Source organism: Eulemur rufifrons, chromosome 9 (genome assembly GCF_041146395.1).
Source record: "Eulemur rufifrons isolate Redbay chromosome 9, OSU_ERuf_1, whole genome shotgun sequence".
NCBI lineage: Eukaryota > Metazoa > Chordata > Mammalia > Primates > Lemuridae > Eulemur > Eulemur rufifrons.
In genome coordinates, this window is record NC_090991.1 from 10,239,714 (window position 1) to 10,262,917 (window position 23,204).

The following is a 23,204-nucleotide window of genomic DNA, read 5'->3' on the forward strand; positions in this document are numbered from 1 at the left end:
AGCTTGAGGACTGCAACCGAGGAGCATAGATTCAGGTTGCCCTCTGTATACACTCCAGTTAGCAGCTGTTACAAGTGGGTTTTTAAAGGCAAAAAAGGCGGACAGGGAGTGAGCTGACACAAAGCTGTTTGTTAGGCATTCTCAGTGGCTTACAGAAGTGACATTGGTCAGGGAGTGGCCACACATTGTTAAGCTATAGGCCGTGGGTGATAGTGGTCCATGTGGCATTGTCAGGTTAGTTTATGGCTGCGTGTGGCAATAGCAAGCAGTTTCCAAAGATGAATACACAGCTCAAAGCGGGGAGGAGGGTGTGATTCTTGTCTCATTTTAATGTCTCTCTGGGCTTAATAATGAAAAGGACTTGCATTCCTCAGACACAAGTTCTGTTCTTAGGAAGAAGGGAGAAGAGATACTGGGGAAGCCCTAGTAGATCTGTCAGCCCCAGGCCTGGCGATGTTGCAGGCTGTCATGGCGGGTGGCTCTCTAGGGAGAGGTTGGAGAAAGGGGGGCCCTGGCCCTGTGCTTTGCACAGCTGTGTGTGCCCTCCCGGATCCTGCCTCTGCCCCTGTTAGTGCACCAGAAGGAAAGAGAAGCTTCTGGAAAGGTAGCCACAGCTGGGGAATGGGCAGAAAAAAAGGGCAGGCCTTCCCTGTGGAGCACTCGGTGAGAGCAGGAGCACCAGGCCTGGACCCAGCTTGATGCAGGAAGAGGACCCGGCGCTTGAGTTCACTCATGTTAAGAGCTTATATCCAGGCCGGGCACGGTGGCTCCCACCTGTAATCCCAGCACTCTGGGAGGCCGTGGCGGAAGGATTGCTTGAGCTCAGGAGTTCAACACCAGCCTGAGCAAGAGCCAGATCCCGTCTCTAATAAAAATAGAAAAATTAGCCATGTGTGGTGGCGTGCACCTGTAGTCCCAGCTACTCGGGAGGCTGCGGCAGGAGGATCGCTTGAGCTCAGGAGTTTGAGGCTGCAGTGAGCTATGATGACGCCACTGCACTCCAGCCTGGGTGACAGAGCAAGACCCTATTTGCAGTTCGTTTGTAACTACAGTACAGAGTGAAGATAACATTCTGATAACCTCAGGCGTGAGGTGGGACCTGGACAGCCCAGGGGACCCATCCTTGAGAGGGAGAAAGTGGAAGCCAGCCTTGGCCCCATGCCAACTAAAGACCTGGCACCTCACAGCCCTGAGGGAGACAGCAGGCCAGACCCCTCTGGTGGCTTTGCATTACATTTAAAATGGAAGCCAAACCTTCTCCAGCCCCATGTGGCCTGTCAGGCTTTGTGACTCACCTCTCTGCTCCCCTCATTCACCCTGTGCAAGGCACCCCAGCTTTCATTCAGTCCTGGGACTATGCCAGGCTCGATCCTGCCTCAGGGCCTTTGCACAGGCTGTTCTTCCTGCTGGGAACCCTCTCCCCTCAGATCTTCTTGCACCTGCCTCCTTCACATGGTTTAGATCTCACCCATGGGTCACCTCCTCAGCGAGCTGTCCCCCTACCCCAGCTAGAGCAGTGTCCTCACCCCCAACCATGTTGCCGTGTACACGGTTAGCGTTCAGAATGTATCTGTTGGCTGATGACCCACTTTTCCTTTGTCCCTTGGTATTAACATTGGTGGCATTGGGAAAGGATGAAACTTCTCTCTGCCTCACACTCACTCACTCCACACACCTCTGCCATCTCCTAGGGAGGGTGTAGCACTTCCTCAAGGCAGAAGCCCCTGCATCAGGAATACAGATGTCACCTTGTTGAATACAGATGTCATTTCGTCATAGGATTCCCACCCCTGCATTAGTAAATGGTCCCCATCCTCACTGAGAAGAGACTCACCGCAGACTATCTTTAGTGTTCTCTTTAACAAAAGAATTTTATCCTTGTTGTAGTAAAAGTTAGATAAGGTGCCAAGCAAGGGTATAAAACCCAGCTATAGGCCCACCACCCAACATTTTGGTGCACGTTTATATTCTAGAATAAAATCCGAACTCCTGCCGAGGTTGACAACCCGCAGGGACCCCCTGCTAACCACACAGCCTCATCTCTGGCTACGTGTCCCCAGCTCTAGTCTCGTCTCCTTTTGGTTCCTCGAACCTGCCTGTCACTTTCCTGCTCCAGGGCCCTTGTACCTGTGGGGGCTGGGATGCTCTTCCTGATACTGTACAGAGCTGACTCCTTGTCATCCTAAACGTCACCTCCTCAGACTGGCCTTCAGATCTAAGTGAGTCTCCACCTGTCCCCCCCCGATTCTCTACCCGTGTGTCCTGCTCGTTGTCTGCATTTTCTGAGTGTCACCCTTTCATGGGTGTGATGAGACTCGTGTTATTGGCCTGTTCCGTCCTGCTGTAATGCCGTTCGACTGCTCCGTTAGCCTCAGGGTACACCCAGCGCCTCCCGGAGCCATCCGTGTGGGAGGTGCCTACGAAAACTTGGAGCGAAGGAATGGGTGAGAAATTCTCAGAAGCGGGGTTACTGCATCAGAGGGTGTGTGTGTGCTCAGGGTTTGGACGTTCAGTGCTAGCTGCTCTCAGGAAAGCTCATGTGTTAATTTCTGTCCCCACCATGTTGTATACATGTGCACATGTTTGCCTTTGCGAGGTGGAAGTGCTGTATTCCTGTTGCTTTATGTTTTGTGTCTTAGTAATTTGAGGTTGAACGTATGTACATCTCCTTATCCCCTTTTTATTTCCTCTTTTGTGAATTGCCTATTCCTTTTCTTTGCATTTCAGGTTGCTTGTCTTTTTCTTATTGATTCAGTAGAGTTCTTTACTTATTTAAGACACCAATCCTTTGCTATGTATGTTGCAGATATTTGGAGCTTTCTTCTAGTCACTCACGCCCATAGGTTGCCAAGCTTCTCTGCCAGTCCGCTGCTAGAGGCAGCCTCATTTCGGGAGTCCTTGGCCTTTCTGCTCCAGAGCCCAAAGTTCAGTGGGCATTTTGCTGTCGAGGCAGGCAGGGCTTGGGGGTGATGAGTTGGGTAGAGACTAGCACAGACTTAGGGAGACATGTGGGGGCTAAAGATCTGCCTGTGGGGCCCCCCCTCCCAGACAGGTGGCCTTCCCCCTGGACACAGTGCTTGTTGGTGAGGGTGGTAAGAAGCGGGTGGGAGAGACATTGAGTCACCTGCAGCCCAGGACCAAGAGGTGAGAGTTAGTTTAGCTGCGTGGGGAGTGCCTCCCCCATCCTCCCCACGCCTCCCCTGTGATGGCCACTGTGAGACCATGGCAGACACCTGCAGCACCTTGGAAACTGAACACGTCATAATTGGACTCTCTGGCCTTGGGGGATCGGGAGGGAGGTTCCATGCAGCTTTGCGGCCCCAGGTCAGGCAGAGCCAAACACACTTTCTGGGCAGACCGGCCTCACTTGCCTTTTGTCCCCTGCCGGGCAGAAAGGCCCAGCCAAAATGGACAGAGCCAGCTGGGTGCCCGCCTAGCCCCAGCCCCTCTTGCTCTGAGCCCTTTCACCCCAGGCCATGGGAATCGGGGTCCCCTCCCCTAGGCCAAACCATTGGAGTCTGAAACTCACCAACCCTCCAGGTTTCTCTGCCCTGGGAGGACAGACCACATTGCTCATTACACCCACTGCCCCACCTTCCTGAGCCCGACAGCCCAGAAGCAGCGAGGCAGAGGTGTTGAGCGAGGAGGCCAGGGCTGCCGGGAGCGAGACCTCTGCCAGCTCCCCGCCCTGCTCCAAGGGGAGGTGCCAGATGCGGTGCCCCTGGCTCCAACCGCGGCCGCCGGGCTCTGCCTGCCATATGCTCAGAGATGAGCCTCGAGCCGGCGAGCAGGCCTGCCCAGCAGGGTTTTGGCACCTGGGGCACAGGAGGCAGACCAGAGGGGCCAGCTACCCAAGGTGGAGGAAGAGGCGGGAGGGGCTCGGCCTCTGGGATTGGGCCTCCAGAGCCACCTCTTGGCTCTTGGCCGTGGGTCGGTCAGGGGAGCAGGTGGGAGGAATAAAGGGGAGGGGAGGCCGCTCCCAGGAGGAGCCAGGATGCCAGCCAGCCAGGATGGGCCTGCTGCGAGCTGGGCAGATGGCGGTCCGGGTCTCAGCGGCTCTCCCTGGGACAGAGCACGTCCGAGTGGGAGGCCAGGCAGGGCTGTGTCCAGCCCTGGCAGCTCCTGTCTCTTGTTGGGAAGGCTGAGGGGAGAGAAGGGTGACCCTGGTGCTGGGTACCACCCCCCGTAGATCTGCCAGTATATACCTGTGCCCTCAATCCGAGCCCCGAAGGGTCCCCTGAGAGCAGGGCAGCAGGGCATCCTGCCCACTCCATACTTGTTACTCCTGCATGGAGCAAGCTCACCCTGGCCCGGGTGGGCAGGGTCCCAGCCGCTGGATGGAGGTAGGATGGGAACCTGCAGGGCGTGAAATGTTGGGTCACTTGGTAAATGAGGCCGATCATTTGGTCCACAGGGTCTGTGTGGGTATACAGCTGGCCTTTATATTAAGCTTGAACCATATGAAACTCCCTTTTTAAATCACAAAGTGGTCAATTTTCAGTACTTTCATGTGGTTCTTCTTAATAGCTTTTCATCTTTCTGTTTCTGGACAGATCAAATAGCATGAAATTAATGTGTCCTTTAAATGTTTACTTGGCTGTACCTCTGAATCCGTCTCCAGCCAGACATTTCTGAAGACTATTTATCTATTCAGTTTCCATATCCTTTCTTCAGTTCAACTTGGTCAGATTTTCCCCAAAATAATGTATTTCATTCAGATGTCCAAGATTTTAGCTTAAAGTTGTATATAATAGCTTTATAATTTATAAAATGTTCTTTAGATCATGGTGATACCCTTTTCTCATTACTTCCTAGTGTTCTGTTTTCTCTTTTGCTCATAACTAGATGTGACAGTGTGTTGTCTTTTTTTTTTTTTTCTTTAGACAAGGGTCTCTCTGTGTTCCCTGGGCTAGAGTGCAGTGGCTTCATCATAGCTCACTGCAACCTCAAACTCCTGGGCTTAAGACATCCTCCTGTCTCAGCCTCCCGAGTAGCTGGTACTACAGGCGCGGGCTACCACATCCAGCTAATTTTTCTATTTTTTTGTAGAGACAGGGTCTCACTCTTGCTCAGGCTGGTCTTGAACTCCTGAATTCCTGAGGTCAAGCGATCCTCCTGCCTCTGCCTCCCAGAGGGCTGGGATTACAGGCATGAGCCACTGCGCCCAGCCCTGTTTTTGTTTTTGTTTTTCTTTATTTGTATTTGGGCTTTTCAGCGAGTCAGTTCTTGGATGTATTTATAATTTTTAAGCTTTTTGTATTCTACTTTATGAATGTCTCCTTCTGTTATTATTAATTCTTTCCTCCTGCTTTCTTCAGGTTTTGTTTTACTCATTTTCTGACTTTGAGAGGAGAATGCTCTTCATTTATTTTCATTCTTTATTCTTTAATAACAAATAATATCTATTACATTGTGGTCAGGAAATGTGGCCTGTACAATTTCAGCTTCTTGGAATTAATTTAGCATTCTTTCACTTACTTCTGTCTATTTCTTTTTGTATTTCTGTAAGTTTTTGTTTAATATATTTCAATGAGATGTTATTCCACACCAAAAAAACACATTTTTTAAATTACCAGGTGATTTTCTTTGTCCATTGTAAACATGTTTGCCTTGAATTCTTCTTTTTCTGATATTAGCATTTCTACATCTTGGTTCATTTTTTGTTTTCATTCGCTGATACACATTTGCCACTGTCGAAGTTATAAGATTTTAAAATCACTTTATATGGTTATGTCCCTCTTAAACAGTAATTTAATATTTTTAAATCAAGTTTTTCAGTAGAGGAGTTAGATCCATTACCTTCATTGTTTTTTCTTTAGATAGTTGTTGCTCTTCTGTAATCCTAATTTATCATAATTGCTTCTTATATTTTCCATTTTTTCTGTTTTATCTTTTGGCATATTAACTATAATTTCTTTTCTTGTCTTCTCCAGAGTTTTGTGGTTATCCCTGGGTTTTTCATAAGCATTATTTGGTCTGATAGCTCTTGTTTGTCAGAGTTGAGCATGAAATAGCATTTTTTACATTCTATTTAAGACAAAGTTTTATTCCTCACCTCATTTTACTCTTCGTTTTTTTAATATGATCTAAAGTTTCAAACTAAATTAAAATATTATATATGTATATAGAGAGAGCAAGAGATAAAGACTAATGTTCCCTTTCAAACATTTTAAAATTATTTTTATATTTGCATTCTGTTTTAGAACAAAATTTGAAATCTCCATGTTTACTGGTTTCAGTGCTCATCACCAGTGTGTTTATACCATGCCTTTCCCGTTAAGCTCTTATTTTTTTTTCATTTCATAGTTGGTTGGAAAAGATTCTCAAGTAAAGTATTTATTTCAAAAAGGATACATGATTTGAGTATTTTCTGAGCCCTTGCCCACTTGAGAATATCTTTTGTTTATTGTGGCTTACATGCTATAAGACAGTCTAGCTAGGTATAAAATTCTTGTGCCATAAATTTTCCCCTTAAGACCTTATAGACATTGCTCCATGATCATCTGACCAGGTGGTTGTTGTTGTTTAATCTGTATATATTTTTTCTTTATCCTGGTATTTCATGTTTTGCAAAGATGTGACTGGGTGTTGGTTTCTTTTCCTTGATTTTTGAAAAACTTCACTGAGCCTTTTCCTTCTGCATATGTAGTTCTGTCTTAAGCTCAGGAATACTATTTTTGATTCTTGTTTCTATTCCTTTTGGCCATTGCTGTAGTTCTCCCCTAATCCTGTCACCTCCCCACTTTCTGTCTTATATCCTTATCTTTTCTTTTTCATATTTTCCATGCCTTTATCCATTTCCTCTAAATTTTGTGAGAGTTTCTCTAATTTATTCTCCATGTCTCTGAATTAGTTTCACGTAGTATCCTTTCTCTTTGCTGCTTCCAAAGTGACTTTAATTGCACTGTTGGGTTTTTAGATTTTTGTTTTAGTCTTTGTTTTCCAACTCCTCTCTTCTTGTGTCATCATATGGCTTTTTCAGCTCAGCTTTGTCTCCCCTGATGGCTTTCTTCTATCTCACAGAGGCTGTGTTGTTGTAGAGTTATTTTAGTCTACCACGCCCATCTGGTCACATATTGTCTATAGCTGTTTTTGAGCTATAAAACCAAAGGCAACAGAGGGGAATAGTTGTGACTGAGACCATGTGGCCCTCAAAGCCTAAAATGTTGACTGTTTGGCCCTTTGCAGAAAAGCATTTGCAGATCCCCATGCTAGCATGATGGCTGGATTCTCATCTCAGATTTTTTTTTTTTTTTTTTTTTTTTTTTTTTTTTGAGACAGAGTGTCGCTTTGTTGCCCAGGCTAGAGTGAGTGCCGTGGCGTCAGCCTAGCTCACAGCAACCTCAAACGCCTGGGCTTAAGCAATCCTACTGCCTCAGCCTCCCGAGTAGCTGGGACTACAGGCATGCGCCACCATGCCCGGCTAATTTTTTTTTTTTTTTCTATATATATTTTAGTTGGCCAGATAATTTCTTTCTATTTTTAGTAGAGACGAGGTCTCGCTCATTGCTCAGGCTGGTCTCGAACTCCTGACCTTGAGCCTCGCCTCGGCCTCCCAGAGTGCTAGGATTACAGGCGTGAGCCACCGCGCCCGGCCTCATCTCAGATTTAAGGAGAGTGGGAGGGAAATACACACAGCTCGTCTTCCGTTCCTGGTTTCTACCAGCCGTTACCTGGATTCCTTCTGCCCTGGGCAGGAGGCGCCTTTCTCTTATCTCCACTGCCTGATTTTCTGATTCTGGACATCCATGATTTAGATTAAAATACAGGTTCCGTCCAGTCCCTACCCTTCCTTAAACTTCCCCTCCTTGGAAGAGGTGTCGTCCCAGTGCCTGCCTGCTTCCCACCCATTCGTTTCATGGTCCTTGTCTTTCTGTCATCCTCCTTTTTTCTGGATCTTTCTGTTCATCAGACAAAGAGCTGTGTCCTGAGGTAAAACCTGAACAGGTTTTGCTTATTCCACCACCATCTGCCTTTAATTAATAGAGATTGCTCCCAGATCCCAGCATTGGGTCATCATGAGTTTTATTTTTGGCATGAGTGTGAATTTTCAGTTTCTCGTTGTCTTCATAGCTATTTTGGAACAAAACAAGGAGAGGCTACATGAGTGGCTGCCAAGTAGATGCCATTTTGAAGAAGGAGTCAAAGCCACATTTCAAAGCGGTGGTTTGTCTGTCCTAAAGCCATCTCTGTAGCTGTGTGTGTATCTGTTAAAGGAAGAACGTACGGGAACATTTTCCTTATCCAGGGGCCACTTGTCCAGTGAACTCAGCTATCTGGAATACAACCTAAACAAAGATCCACAAGCAGCCAAAAAGCTGTCACAGTGTTCGTGGTCTGAAGCTTATTCACTGTACCCAAAGGAGAACATTTCAGCCTCTCCTTCCAAGCCTATGTACCTGTATTTTACGTACAATGCTAACAAACTTGGTCTTTCTGTTTTCCTAGCTCACAACTAAATTAGAATCAGCAAATCTGAAGGGACCAGGGACATTGTGCAACAAGCACAGTGACCTGACAAGAATTTCCAGCAGACAGAAAGGAAAGTCATAGAACGTAGAATACACACACAAACACACCTGCTGCAGTTGCTCAGAGGCCGTCATCATTTTCTGTAAGGGCAAGTCCCTTGAGGTTCTCTATGTGAGCACTCGCCAGTTTGAGTCAATAACCACCTCTCTGGGTCTTTCCTCTGCCAAGCTGGGTGCTCTGGGCAAGTCGAGGGTGCAGAGATCGTCCCCATCTCCCAGCTGGTTCAGACAGTGGCTCTGCCCTTGACTGAGGCACCTTAGAATCGCCTGGGGAGCGTTAATAATCCAGGCACTCAGGCCACTCCCTCAACTAAGGAAATCAGAGGCTCCTTGGGGTGGGGTCCAGGCATCTGTGTGTTTTAAAACTTCCAGGTGATTCCACTGCATAGTCAGGGCTGGGAACACGAGGGCTAGGAGCAGGGGTCCTGCAGCCACTCATTAGGCATGAGACCGTGGGCAGCTGAGGCAGCGATGCCTCTCACTTACATTCTCATCTGTAAAATGGAGCTCAAAACCACTGGAGCAGTGCCAGACACTCGTTAGTACCAAGGGGATAGCCACCGGTACCAAGGTGCAGACTTAGTATTCGTGGTGATTGGTCAAGCAAGGTCTGGGAGCACCGTCTAGTTAGGCGGGGATGGATGCCGCACATTCTAGAGTGATTTCTGTGCCAGGCGGCTATGTGGCTCTGGATGGAAGAGCTGTAGAGGTCACTAGGCTGGGACAGTGATGCTGAAGGTACAGGGCCAGTTGTTCCAGGACTCTTCTGCCCCTCGCCGGGCCACTCTGGAACCTTTTTGGGCTCTCATTTTTAAGCTGGGCACAGCAATCCCTGCCCCCCCACCCACCCCCTAAGCCTCCTTTGAGGCTTGGAAGAGCCGATGCGCTCGAAGTCACCCTCTCCACTGATCCCAGCTCTCTACTTCGGGCTGAGACGGAGGGGCGCGTCTCAGCCCATGGAGCAGGGGAAGGCTGAAAGTGATTTTCTCCTGATCGGAAATGGAAGCTCTGATGTGGGCCAGCGGCTTTCGTAGAAAAACAAGAAGTCAACGAGAGTGGATTCAAGGCTGTCCCTGCAATAACGTCACTCAGCACCGCTCGAGTTCCAATTTGCTTCCCTAAGTGCAGAGAGCAGGGGCGGGTTCCAGCCAGCTCGCCCGGGACCGCCCGGACTTACGCACAGCCTGGGTTCAGCCATAGCAGTGGCTTTACTGCGAGCGTCATCTGGGTCTGAGCTGGCAGAGACGTGGCCCAGAGCCGGTGTTCCCAGCGGGGAAATGTGGCGGTGGTGACGATGGTGTCGTGACTTGTGTGTTTGGGCTGCCGTTACCTCTCATTTCAAACTCTCGAGCTTGGCCACAGTAGAGTGAGGGCTCCTTTCTCTGACAGCCCGGTCCCTGCACCCCAAGAGGTCGCTACACCAATAACCAACCAGCTGTCCAGCTGGCAGGAGAGACCAGCACTGTGGCCTTCAGTGCCGCAGAGCAGGGACATCCTGAGGGTTCCCAGGGCTCGGATCACACGGGAGCAGGAAGGGGCTGTTTTTCTCCCATGTCCTGATACTAGCTCCTAACTAGGGGCCCTAAGAGGCTGGCACAGGAGGCAGCAGGGGGCCGCCAGGCCTGGGCTCCCAGGGCAATGGGATGGAGCTGTGTCGACTGTAATTGAGGTGTCCATCAGTGCATCCTGGGACCTCGAAGGAGGCAGCCACCTCCATAGGGCCAGAGGCTGGCTCTGTGGTCTCCTGTGAATATTTCCTGCAGATTTAAGCCCCGGGCTGAGGAGCAGGTGGCCCTGGGAGGCCTGCCCTCCTGCCTGGGCTTTGCCCTGTGCTCCCACACAAGTCACTCCTTACCCCACCTTGTCCCTGGTTTTCCTCTCTGCAGGGTGGGAGGGTGGCTGCCACCTGTTCCTGGGGTAGTCACCTGTGTGTGTGCACATGTGTGTTGAACCTTCACCTTTCTAGTTCTCCTCTCCCCACCCCTCACTGGGACGCACACCCAGCGCATTTCCACCAGCCCATTCTGCTATTGCTCCCAGAGCAGGCTGGGCCCCCCGCAGCCTCCAGGCTGGCTTGGCTGGTCTTCCCCTCCAAGCAATCTGGGAGTTGCTAGAATACTGGGCATCTCCCCCCACCCCCCACCCTCGGTTCTGGGCTCACCACCCTGCTCACACTGAGAGAGACTCTGTCAGTGTTCACAGAGACAGAGCGTGGCCTGTCCAAGGTTCAGGGATCTCGGCATCTCAGACCCAAGTTCAAGGCCGAGCCGCAGCCGTCGCTACCTGTGATGCATCGGGCAGGCAGCTTAACCTCCTTGGGCCTCATTTTCTTGTCTGAGAATGGGAATAACACTCGCACATCAAAGCATGGTTGTGAGAGTTGAATGAGCTCCAGCCTGTTGAGTGGTGGGGGCAGGGCAGTCTGGGGGAGACTTGCATTTGCTGGGCCTCTGTGACGGGCGGGGCCAGCACACCAAGGCGTCACACACAGACCTAGTGAAGAAAGCGCATCTCCTGTCCAGAGCACAGAACTCCCCGGCAGGAGAGACCATGGTTGGGCCGAGGTGGGAGGTTTTGCATTTAGGAGGTTGACACGGGCTGCCCCCAGGAGGACAGGCCCGATGGCTGGCAGGCCCTCGTGCCCCGTACATCCTGCCTGGCTCTTCCTCAGGCCCTGGATGCCCTCAAAGTGCTACCCTGTGGACACAGGCCCGGCAGCCTTGCCTCTCAGCAGTAGGGCCCATTAGAACTGAACTCTTCTTCGTGGGGCATTTTATTTGCACACTCCAGTAGAGTGGACACCAAAGGGGTTTTCTAATGCTTCATGGGCTGCTAATTTCCTCTGTGACCTCTATTGTTGGGGCCTGACCCCAGCCAGAGGCTCCGCGCCATAAAAGCCAGCGCCTGACACAGACCCGGGGCGCAGGGTGACAATGAGGCCTCTATCGGCTTTAATCAGGCTCCAGTTGCGTCTTAAGAACAGGGAGAATCTGTGTGGTGCTCAGAAGCCTTGGGTGGCACAATACAGGAGCCCCCGGAGTCTCTCACGGAGGCCAGGACGGCTGCAGGCAGCGGCTAAAGGATTCGTCAGGCCAGGAGGGGATGGAGGGGTGGGTCAGGCGGGGGCCCTTTGTCCCGGAGCCTCTTTAGAAGGCCGGGCCTGCCCTGGACAGCCGCCCGCCCAGCCTGGCCCATGGGATCACAGGCCACTGGGTGTTTAGGGAGGTGGCCGCCCACTCTGCCCGCGGCCTATTCATGGCCAGCCTAATTAGTTTTTGTCTGTGCTCCCCCCCACCCCCTGCAGACTGCGATTCCTACTGCAAGGCCTCCAAAGGGAAGCTGAAGATTAACATGAAAAAGTACTGCAAGAAGGACTATGGTGAGTGAGGGTCCCCTTGTGTGGGGAGGAGGGGAGGGAGCCACATGGCCAGTGAGGAGCTGGGGTTGGGGTGCAGGTGGCCTTGGGAGGGTGTTGGTCGTGAGGTCCCTATGACCGATGGGAACCTAGCTGGACAGATCCCACACCTGGGAATTTCTCATGTCTTCAACTTTGACCCCCAGAGATGGGGTGTGAGGGGCCCCAGTGGCCTGGGTTCTCCCCGTGTTCTGCAGATGGGCACCCAGGCCAGGGGCCCACCGGAGGCTGGGATGCCCTGGCTGGCCTCTGCTTTCGCTCTGAGGAGCTGTGTGGCCACAGACTAGTCACTTTACCTCTCTGGACTTCTGTGTCCGCATCCGTGCCATGGGCATTCAGGCCGAGTGTGTGCTCAATGCGAAGCCCTTCAGGCATCAGAAAGGGGGTAGGAGCTCCCTGGGGGTTTCAAATGTCTCACCAGGCTGCAAGTAGGGTTGGGGGACCTGCATTTTAAAGGGCTCACTGGTAATTCCGACGCACCTGAAGTTCAAATGCAGAGAAAGGGGATTGTCCAGCTGGGACCTGTAGGGCAGACAGTCCCGGGAGCCACCTGCAGAGACTGCCTGTTACCTGTGTCCTCAGAGGGGCCCCTTCCCGGAATAGGGTGTGTCCTGTCCCCCCATTCTCACTATGCCTGGGGACAGCAGGCTCCTGTCTGGGTCTCCTTTCCTGCCTCTCTGGGACTCTCCTTGTGCCAGCCCGCCCCGTTGGGGGTGGGTAAGGAGCCAACTGTGTGGTTTCTGGTCCCTGAGAGTGTCTGTGCTGGTCGGAGGCTTGGGCTGGCCAGACACCACCTGACGCAGGGTCAGGGCCTGGCTGTGGGTGTTGTGGTGGGAGGCAATCAGGGAGCCTGCCTAGGGGGGCCGCAGGCGGCCAGCGGGCAGTGTGTGCAGAGAACCGGAGGCGGCTTCACAACGAGAGACACAAACAGAAGTCCCCAGGGGACGTCCAGCCACCCACTGGCAGAGCAGGGAAGGCCCCTGAGTGCAGACCAGGGTGTCCATATGGGTGGTCGAGGCCCCCACTGTAGGCCAGGAAGGAGCCCCAGGCCCCTAAATGCTGGCCTGGTTCCTTCCAGCAGGGGCCTCTTCCTGACCTGGTGGGCCAGGCTGTTTGAGCCTGGGGCTGGGCCTCCTCTTCCCAAACCCCGATCGTCCACATCTGCCACCTTCCACCTGCCTTCCCCCTCCTCCCCACTCCTGCTGGACGTGGCCCCGTCTTGTCCGTCCCCTCTCCCACGGGCCCCGGGAGGCGCCTCCCTGTCCTGGGCCCCGGCAGCCCTGCTGGCCCCTGGGAAGGCCTCGCTCTCCTGCCCGGCTTCCTGAGGCTGTCCTGACCATGCCCCTCTTGGGGGACCTGGCGTGAGTCCCATTGCTTATTTGAGCCTCAGTTTCCTTATCTGGAAAATGGAGATGATGCCGCCTACTGAGCGTGTGTGGGAAGCACCCAGCACAGTGCCAGGTGCCAGGTGCCCCACGGGCTCCTGGGAAAGTGCGACCTGGCGGGGAAAAGGGAGGAAAGAAGAAATGGCAGTGGGAGGAGTCGGGGAGAGGGAGGCCCCCGCGGAGGAGGCCTCGCTATCCGGAGCCTGCGCGCGCTGTCCCTTCCCTGGCCATGAGGGTGTCCGGCGGGCTCGTGGGGGTCTGCGCTGGGCCAGCTGCTGGAACCAGCCTTGAGGTTTTTTCGTTAATAAGGACAGTGGTCAGGACCTTTTAGCATAGTGCAGTGAATGATGAGGCCCAGAGGAACCCAGAGGAATGCTGAGAACCTTTTAAACGTTCTTGTTTTACCGCGTGTGCATGTGCGCGAGTATTCACGCCCATCCGCCCCACACTGAAGCCGGAGCAGGACCCCAGCGATCCCGCCCCCTGCGCACAGGCTGCCTGGCCCCGCAGGGTGACGCAGGAGTGACTGGCAGGTTTCACGTGTCCATTCAGAAGTTGCCGGGCTGTGGCATCAACGTTCAAGGCCCCTCTGGCGTCCACAGGAAATTCCTAAAAGCCCTTTTAAAGCACGCACATCCCAAGGCACGGCAGGAACTCCCATGGGAAAATAAACCTGAATTTTGAAAACAAACTTGAGGTTGCTTTAAGATACAGGAAGTGCTATCTCCAAGACAGGGTGACACCCGCAAGGAGGGGCCCCAGGTTGCTTTGAAAAAAGCTCATGTGGCCCCCAGCCTCAGGGGCCACATCCTCCCAGCCCTGGGTCTTCAGCGTCTGTGTCTGCCGGGGACTTGGAGGCGGGGCCCCTGCCCTGCCCTTCTGGGGGACGAGGACTTGGCCTGAGGGCCCCAGGGATTTGCAGCTTTTCCAGGCTTTGGATCTGGGGACCCGAGCACCACGTTCCTAGCCAAGCGGAGTCGGGGTCATGGAGGCAAGGCCCTTCCTTCTCTCCTCCTCCTCCCCTTCCCTGCACAAGGCTGTGGGTCACCACAGGGAGGTAGGGGGCAAGAGGAAGAGGCAGGCCTGCTGGGGGAGGGACGGTTGTGTTTGCTGGTTTGGTTTTAGACCCTTTACATGGCTGCCCTGGGAGAGGGGGTGGCTGAGCAGTGATTCTGCAGAGCGCCAACCTGCAGCCTCGGTTTTGTTCTGCAAGTGAAAAAAGGAAAATCTGGACTTGTGGAAGTTACCAGCACGGATCCTATTTCCCCCTCAGATTCTGTTTGACTCAGTCAGGCTTTTTCCTCTCTCTGACTTGGTTCCCTCCAGTGAATTCTGCCCCCTGCCTGGTATTCCAGGGGCACCTCGGCCCCTCCGAGCTCTCCTGGCCCGTCACCCCCAGCAGGAAGGTCCCCCCAACCTGCCGAACCCGACACCTCCTTTTATAGTCTCGGAGGAGCCCCCGAGCCCTGCGCCTTTGTGGGCCCCTCTTGGGGCTGGAGGGCCGGGGTGCAGCCTCTGGGTGCCATTCGGCCACCTGTCCCTGCCTCAGCCTTCCCTTTGCCGCACACCTGACTTCCTCATGGGTTATCAGAGTGAAGCAGGTGTCAGGGACGGTGGGCTGCAGTCCCCTTGGGTCACAGATGGGGACACGGGCCCACCAAGTGAGGTGGCTTCCTCAGCCTCCTGCTCCTTCCCCAGCGGCCTCCCCTGGGCTTTTTCTTCCCATTCCAGGGGTGGGGACGCTGTGGCCTTCGGATTTCAAGATTCTTCTTTCTTAAGCACCAAAGGAGGCAAGAAAAGCTTCATCTTTCTCTGCTGCACCCCTTTTGATAAAAGGATTTGTTCTGCAAAAATTGGATTCAGTCAGAAGGCCGCACTTAAGGACCTAGAAGGCCACATTTTGGCTTAAGGCCGCAGGTTCCCCACCCCTGCCCCAGCCTGGCAGCCCCCTTTCCAGACTTCATGGCGGCTACCTGTCTCCTGCCCCAGCCCCACTGCCCGGGCACGACACCCAGCTGTGCACGTTTCTGCTGTGGGCAGAACTTGAACCGCAGGGGCAAAGTGTGGGGTGACCCTCAGGGAGCTGGTGGGGCTGCAGTTGGGGTGCCACCAGCTTTCATGTCCTCCTCATGTGCCCCCAGCCTGTGGCCTCACAGCCAGGACTGCCACCGTCCTCTCCTATTCCCCAACTCCTGGGGGGATGGGGTTTCTGGTTCCAGGACTCCTTGGTACTCTTGGGGTCGCTCAAATGTCAGGGAGTCATCTCCACCCCAGCTCAGCCTGCGTGTCCAGGCAGGAGGCAGGACAAGAAAAGCGTCTGGAAGGGGATCCTGTAGGCTTCTGGGAAGACTCGAGAGAGCCCCGGGGCTGGGGTGGCAGGGCCGCAGGGAGTGTGACCTGGCCAGGAAGGAGCCCAGCAGCCTCACATTGAGGCTGGGGGCGAGATCTCTGGGTTGGGCTCTGCTGGGCCTTGTGAAGAATTTTCTGGGTGTCCTTTGTTGGGACCCTGGCCCCAGGATGAAGTGGGTGTGTGTGGGGGTGTCCTTCCCACACCTGGGGCAGACTGGGGCCAGCCCCAGGAGAAGGTGACCAGCAGGAGGACAGGAGGAGCTGGCCTGGCCGCTGGGAAGGGCTCCGCTTCGAGGCAGCATAATCCCTGTCTCTGACTGACACCCCGGCAGGGGGCCAATTAGGAAACACACTTCCTTCATCCTGGGCACTTGGATGTTCCAGAAGCTGCTAATTAGAACCTCGGGTTTGCTGCCCCTGCTGGGTGAAGAGCAGGCCCTGCTGCCTGCAGCCCCAGACCCCGTCCTCCTCCGGCAGACCCGGGAGAGGCCTGTCAAGGTGCTGCTGGAGAGCTCGGGTCTGGGCTCCACTGTCCCTGGGCCGTGCTGGGGGACGGAGGCTGGGGGGAGGGTCCCTGTAGGAAGTGACTGGGGCTTCTGGCGCCGGCCCTGCCCTGTGTTCTCGCGGGTATGTTTACCGTGACGAGGGCCCAGCTTGGGTAGGGCTGTGGGGTGGCCTCTGTGCCAAGGCCCTGCCATGCTGCCCACATCTGGAGGCCCCCAGGACCAGGAGGGGCGCCGTTCCATTCCCGTTGGAGACACAGATTCCTAATTTGCTGTGACTCTGGCCAGGAAGCTCCAGCAGCCTGGGCCTGAGTTTCCTCATCTGTCTAATGGAGGTGTCATCCAGGGGACACCGTCCTTCTAAGTGAGACACTGGTCACAGCCCCCCCACTGCACCCAGTGCCATGTGTAGGGCAGGGGCCAGGGTGAGGTTGTGATCCGTCACCTGGCCCACCTCTCCTGGGGCCACCTCAGTCCTCTGATGCCCTCTAGGGGACTCCAGCTCCTCTTGCAAATGCTTGAAAAAGAGCCAAGAAGGCCAAGCCGGGAAGGTTGTTTGTGGAAGACAGGTTTATTATTTTCAAGCGTGTTAGCGATGCCTGCCAACTTCTCAGGACAGTGTAGCCTCGGAGGGGCCCTGCCCCTGTTTCGGTGCTCTGAGCGAGTGTGCTCGTGTGCGTGTCCACCACAAAGTCTGCGTCCCGCTGGGCCAGCCCAGATACCGGCAGGGCACGTCCCTGCTGGAGATTCCCGCACTGGGCACACGACCTGGGGGCCCCGGCTCCGGAACCTCTGCCAGTGGCGTGTTGCAGCCCTGCCACCCCTTGCTTCCTCTTGCCCCTTCCTGCTGCTTCCTCTCCTCTTGTCCCTGTGCTGCGCTACTGTCCGGTCGTCACTCACCTCCTCGTGTTTGCACAGCGTCCCCCACGTCACACAGCTGCTATAGGTGTGCACGCACACACCGTCACAGCAACCCACGTCCCTAGAAGTCCTGGTCCCTGACACACCCATTCCCACTCCCAGCCACTCCCTCCACACGCATTCATTGAGCGCCTGCTGTGTGCCCTCTCCTGCCCTGGGTGCTGAGCTTACAGACAGGTGGAGACATGGTCTTGGCCCTCTGGTAGCCTACAGCCTAGGAGGGGAGACGGGCACACGGATGAGAGTTCTGGAAGGTGGGTGCAGGGCCGGGTTGCAGCCAAGGTGGGCACACGCAGGGCACGGCCCGCCCTCTGGAGGGTAGGGGAGGGAAGGCTTCCTGAGGAGGGAGCTGTGTAGCCCTGGTCACTTGGCAGAGCGGGGATCCCAGGCCGAGGGAGAACGGGCTGGTGGAGTTGGAGGGGAGTGAGTGTGGGGTGCTGGGTGCAAGGGTGGAGCCCAGAGAGGCTGGAGAGAGGCTGATGGGTGCCGGCCTCACCCGCCACGTCCTCGGGCAGAACCACTCCGACCTCACCGAGAGCGACCCCAGCTCCCGGGGACGCACCGGGGCTCCTGCCCTGCCAGAGCTGCCGCTCAGGTGGCCTGGGTGCCGCCGCCTGCCTCTTCCTTCTCCCCGGGCTTCAGAAAGGGGGGAAGACAGACAGCTTACATTCTGAAAGGTGAGATCATCTCGCTTTTGCCAGTTCTTGGAAAAATTATTCGTTCCCAGAAATGTTTATTAGTCACCCCCTTTGTTGAAAGACATTTTGGCACCACCAGATGGAAAAATCAAAATGCTTTTCACAAGATGATTTGTCTCAAGTGTTCCTCCTGAGATCCCGCAGGACTGTTTCTGAGGATATAGCTCAAGGGGGAAGCTCCGTTGGCGTCTGTGGGGAGGAGCGGGTCTGTTGGCTCTGCATGTGTGCACGCATGTGTGCTTGCGTGCTTTCTTGGGGGCCCTGCGGCATACATAGGTGGGCCTGGGGACCTAAGCAGAATTCTGACATAGGTCAGCATCCGCTGTGTGCCCTGGGACCTCCTGAGGCGACGGAAACCCAAGGGGAGAGGGCTTGCCGAGCTCGCAACCCTTCCGTCCCCCTGCCAGGCCCTGCCCCGGGCACATCCCAGCCTTTGTTCTTATCCTTATTTAATCCTCACAGACACCCTGTGAAGGAGAGATTCCCGTCAATGCAACCCTGAGACTTAGCAAGATAAAATAACATGCCCAGGATCAGGTACCCATGGCCGGAGATCTTCCTTCTTCCCCACGCCAGGGAGTCGAGCTTTCGCAGCGCTGCTCAGTCCCGCAGAAAGCTCAGGAACGGGTGCCCCAACAGGACCCTGACTCAGCTCCTGATAAGCCCCCGAGGAGAGGCCACAAAGACATCCTCGTGTGCAGAGAACCAAGGGAGGCCACCATGGTGTTAGGGATGGTCGGGATGACTGGGCAGAGGCGCTGGGTGCGGTGGCAGGGACGTCGGTGGTGGAGGAGATGGGACTGGCACAGCCATTCCGGTGGTGGGCGTGGCCGTGTGGTGGAGGAAGGTTCCGGGAAGGTCCCTGACAGCGGGTGGGGAGACCAAGCTGAGTGAAGGTGGGCATGGAGGAGAGGCCATGGTGGGGACCGCGGTGGCTTACATGGAGCAAATGATGGCTTCTCCCCGTCGTTAGCACCCCGCTTCCTTTCTAGACCTTGGGGTCAGTAGCCGCTCCTGATCAGGCTCAGTCCCTTCCAGTGTGGAGAACGGGGCAGGCCATCAGCCGGTCGCGGGGATGGTTACTGTGTTTGCAGGAAAGAGTGACCTTTGGGCTTGGGTGTGGGCACAGATGTTAGAGACACACTGTGGGGGCTGTCCCCCAAAGGCAGGGTCCCAGCTGAGGCTGGGAGGCAGCTGATGTGACAGCTGGGAGAGGCCACCTCCCCTGAGCAGTGTCCCAAGTCCAGAGAACGGGACGCCGACCCGCAGCAGCACGTGGCATGGTGTTTCGGAGGTTCACTGACCCTTCCCTGGGGTCACCGGCCCCCTGGGGATCCTCTGATTTCCCTCACCAGATGTGACCTCCCGCCCTAGAGTGCCAGCCCCATGTGGAGGCCAGATGTGGAGCTGGCTCCGAGTGAGTCAGCCTGAGGTCGCGGAATGTGGGTGACCACCAGGTTGGGCAGGGAGAGCCAGTCGGCCCCAGTGACAGCTCGGCGGAAAAGCCCCGGAGCCCACAGGAAAGTCAGTGCGCGGAGAGCGGGTGGGGGCAGGGCGCTGTGCGGATGGGGCCCCCTGGCACGGGCAGCCCCGGGGGTGCAGCGACCCCCCACCCCCACAGTGGCTGTAGAGAGGGCAGAGGTGGACCCCGGGAAGCCCCCCCACCTGCAACCCCCCCGTTTTTCGTGCTGTTTTCGTCTCTGAACATCCTGTTTTTAGGAAGGAGGAGTGGGCAGAGACGGCTCTAGGGGCCACGAAGGCCATCTGCTGAGTAGTAGTCTCTGCCACTTTACAGATGGGGACCCCAGGGCTCAGAGTGGGGATGGGGTGGGGGGTGGGGATCTGTCCAAGGTGGCCAGGGAGCTGGTGTAGCAGCGGGGCAGGGAACACCAGCCAGGCAACTCGTTTTCCCGGGCCTGCCTGGGACCTGTATCTCAGTGATCACAGAGCCTCTCTCCCACCGACACAGGGCACAGGGCGGGTGTTTCTCCCCAGCGGCCTTACTGTGGGATTCGTGCTTTTGGCACTGAGGACCTCGACTCCCCAGGCACTGTTCCCGGGGCTTCCTCCACTCGCCGCGCCTCAGTCTCCACAGACCCGCCAGCCCCGCTCTGCCCGTGCTGGGCTCTGGCCTCTGAGATACCCTGGGGCACCCCACCTTCCCCAGTAGCCAGCAGGGGCTCCAGGAGGCATGGCATAAGGTCACGAAGCGCCTTTGCAAGCCCTCGCACCTGGATTCACTCATCCAGGTGAATGTGGCCCTGCTAAGGGTCGTCCCCTGAGATCTGAGCCCCCAGCAGGGCTCAGCTACACAGCTCTGTTCCGGATCCTGCTTTGGTTCCTGCTTCAGGGCCGCAGGCACTGTGTTTAGGTCTCCTTGGGGAAGCTGCGAAGGAGCTTTGTGACTCATAGGAGCTGCCAGGCATTCAGAGTCCCGTATGCAGAGGGTCATGGATGCTCACCCCGTGCAGGACAGGGCCAGCCTGGCCAGCCCAGCGGGGGGCTCACTGGAGGTGGGAGCTTGATGGGGAAATGGGTTGTGGGCAGCACTGCTGACTGAGGGGTTCTGGGCCATCCCCTCTGTGGAGTGGGGATAAACCTGCGGTCCTAGTGGGCCTCTGGCCAGACTGCACGCAGAGCTTTCTGTGAGCTCTGGAGGGGCCTGGACCAAGGCCATGTCAGGGAAGACCAGCCCTTTCCCACCTTTCCCTCCTCCGGGGGCTGGACCGTTGCTGCTGAGGGCGCTGGCCTGGGGAGAGCACTCACTGCCCGGCCCTCCTGCTGGGTGGCTCTCAGTGCGCACCCAGCAGGCCCCACCCTCGCTGCCGCCCCGGTGGGCAGGGGGCTGGGCTGGCTACCCCAGCCAGCCTGGGAGCGCTGAGGCAGGCGTGGGCAGTCAGGCAGCCCTGGAGGCTGTGTGAGGCCCCCTGGGGGGAGGGAGCCCTGCCTATCCCCTGGGATGGCTCCCCGGCAGCCCGGTCCCTGCGTGTGGTGGGCCCAGCCCCCAGCTCAGGGGTGGGGAGCGCAGCCCAGGATCGTGCTAGGAGAGGGAGGCAGCCCTCAGGCCCTCCCTGGGCGCAGACTCTCCCCTGGGCTGCCCCATGGGCACCAGCCCCACGGTGAGGGGTGAGGGGTGAGGGCACCTCAGCTGGTCACGAGACTGGGTGGGGAGACTGCGGGGGCACACAGGGGACATCCTTCAGCCAGCCCTAAGTTGGTTGTCCCCACCTTGTCCAAGTCCTACAGCAGGGCCTTGGGGGGCATGTGGCAGGAGGAGGTGGCAGCCCTGGGATTCCTGAGGCCACCCAGGGGGCAGTGGCGGCTGTGAGCCTCAGGCCCTCTGCCTCGTTTCATAAACACCGACCGGGCAGGCGCTGCTGTGACACCCAGGCCTGGGTGTGTCGGCCCCACGGTGCCGCGCTGCCCGGCAGGGACTCGCTGTTTCTCTGGACAGATGAGCATCCCTGAGAACGAGACTTGGCTCTGCTCAGGGCTTCCTCACCTGCGCCGGGCCTGGGAAGCACGTGGTCAGAGCAGGTTTTACGAAAGCAGCTGCAGCTCGTGATACGCTTTCTGTGGTGAGCGATTTATGGGGCTGCGTGGTTTTAATGGTTTCTGTGGGGGTACTAGCCTCTCCCCATTTGTCCTGGCTGCTGTCTCTGAGGCAGATGGGTGACAAGCCTTCCCTAGCTGGACTGCCCGACAGGAAGATATGGCTGGGGGAAGGGAAGGGGCGGGCCACCCAAGCCACCCCAAGCAGCCCATAAATCCAGGAGACCTCCGGGAGGCAGGAAGCCTCCCCACAGAGGGGTCTCATGGGCTTGGGCCTAGCTGGGGTGAGAAGAAGGGCCGGCAGCCCCCAGAGCCTGTGCCACGCCACTGCCCGCCACTGCCCGCCACTGCCCGCCACTGCCCCAGGGCCCAGCGCAGCAGGTGGTTTAGAGCCGGGCCTTTTTCCTGCCACGTGTCAGTTCCCAACAGGCAGGTGAATGAGCAGCATCTGTAACTTCTTCACTGGCCACACAGCTTTGCTACAACCTGGCCAGGTGGGGACCTCTGATCCGGGCAGGTGGTTCCCCAAACCTGCAGGTAGGGGCATCAGTCAGCTCCAAACCACCTCCTGCCACGCACTGTCTGGGGTGGTGGTACTGCCGGATCCTCAGGGGGCCGGGGCTCACAGGCTGTGGTGGCGCCTGGGACAGGGCTGGAGCTGGGACAGGCAGTGTTGGATGGACTGGGGCTCTGGACAGAAGACAGGGAGGGCTGCTGTGGGACCACAAGTCCCCCTTTGGAGGAAACCAAGCACAGGACGTGAGCTGCAGCTCCCTACGTTTCAGGTTGCCTTTGATGGCCTGGTAATTTCCCCAACACTGGGACTCTGGGGAGGCTGAGGCACCCGGGAAGGATGGCCAGATGCCTGCTCCCATGGAAGACAAGCTGGGGATTTGCACTGCAACCGGGGATGCAGCAGACAGCAGCCAGAAGACCCCCAGGGCTGGGCAGGTTGAATTCCGCCCTCCTTGCCCAGGAGGGGAGTGCTCAGGCACCTGCCCTGGGCCTGCCTCTTAGTCCCCCGCCCCTTTGGCCAGAACCAGCCTCACACTGGCACAGGCTGCCCTCGATGACTCCGGCCCCCAAGACCCAGCCCTCAGCCTCCTTCTCAGCCCCTCAGAGCCACAGCCAGCCCTGCGAGCCCCGTGCGGGCCTCTGCCGAGGGATAGGGTGGGGTGCGTGCCACTGGTAGCCAGGGCGACAGGTTAGGGCAAGCGAAGTCAGTCCTCATGGATGGCCCTGCCCTGGTGGCTGAGAGAATTCTTTGCGTGAAATAACTTCCTGCGAACCCCAGAATTGGTGAGTGGGGGTGACTGCTGCCCCAGCCTGCCTATAGGCTTGCTAAGGGGGTTCTGCGGCTGGCTGCGGGAAAGGGAGGGCTTGGGTTTAGTGTACAGCCGTGGGGCAGCTCATGGACTGCAGGGCCAGGAGACAAATCCAGCTGACCCCGGGACCGGCCTGGTCCTAGCCTCTCTGAAGCCTGCACTCCGTCTCCCTGCTTGTCCCTGGGCATCTGCTCCATGTGTAGACCTGCTTCCTCCCCCTGGCGCGCCGGGCACAGGTGGCCTTGCTCTCAGCCTAACCCCTTCAAGCCTCGAGGGTTCTGGTTCCCACGGCCCAGCCCAGACTGTGTCTGCACTGAGCACGGAGCCCTCCCTGGGCAGAGCCTCGCGGGGCAGACACAGGTGCTCACGTGTAGTGGCCCTGAGCCAGGCTCTTTGTGGAGGGAGCGAGAGCTCAGACGACCGAGGATGGATATGCGGTGCGGACTCCGAGATGGAGCTTAGAGTGGGGCCAGAGCACCAGCAGGCTGGGGGCCAGGCTCCCCTCCCCAAGCAGGGCTGGGGGGC

At 56.3% G+C, this 23,204-nt stretch overlaps 1 protein-coding gene across 1 annotated transcript in view; it reads left to right on the forward strand.

The window, feature by feature from the left end:
• NTN1 (netrin 1) overlaps window positions 1-23,204 on the forward strand; it is a 179,954-nt gene that overhangs the window by 152,213 nt on the left and 4,537 nt on the right. Inside the window, exon 6 of the mRNA XM_069483376.1 lies at window positions 11,836-11,910. Within this exon, the coding sequence (XP_069339477.1) occupies window positions 11,836-11,910 (75 nt within the window). The remainder of the gene's footprint in view (window positions 1-11,835; window positions 11,911-23,204) is intronic.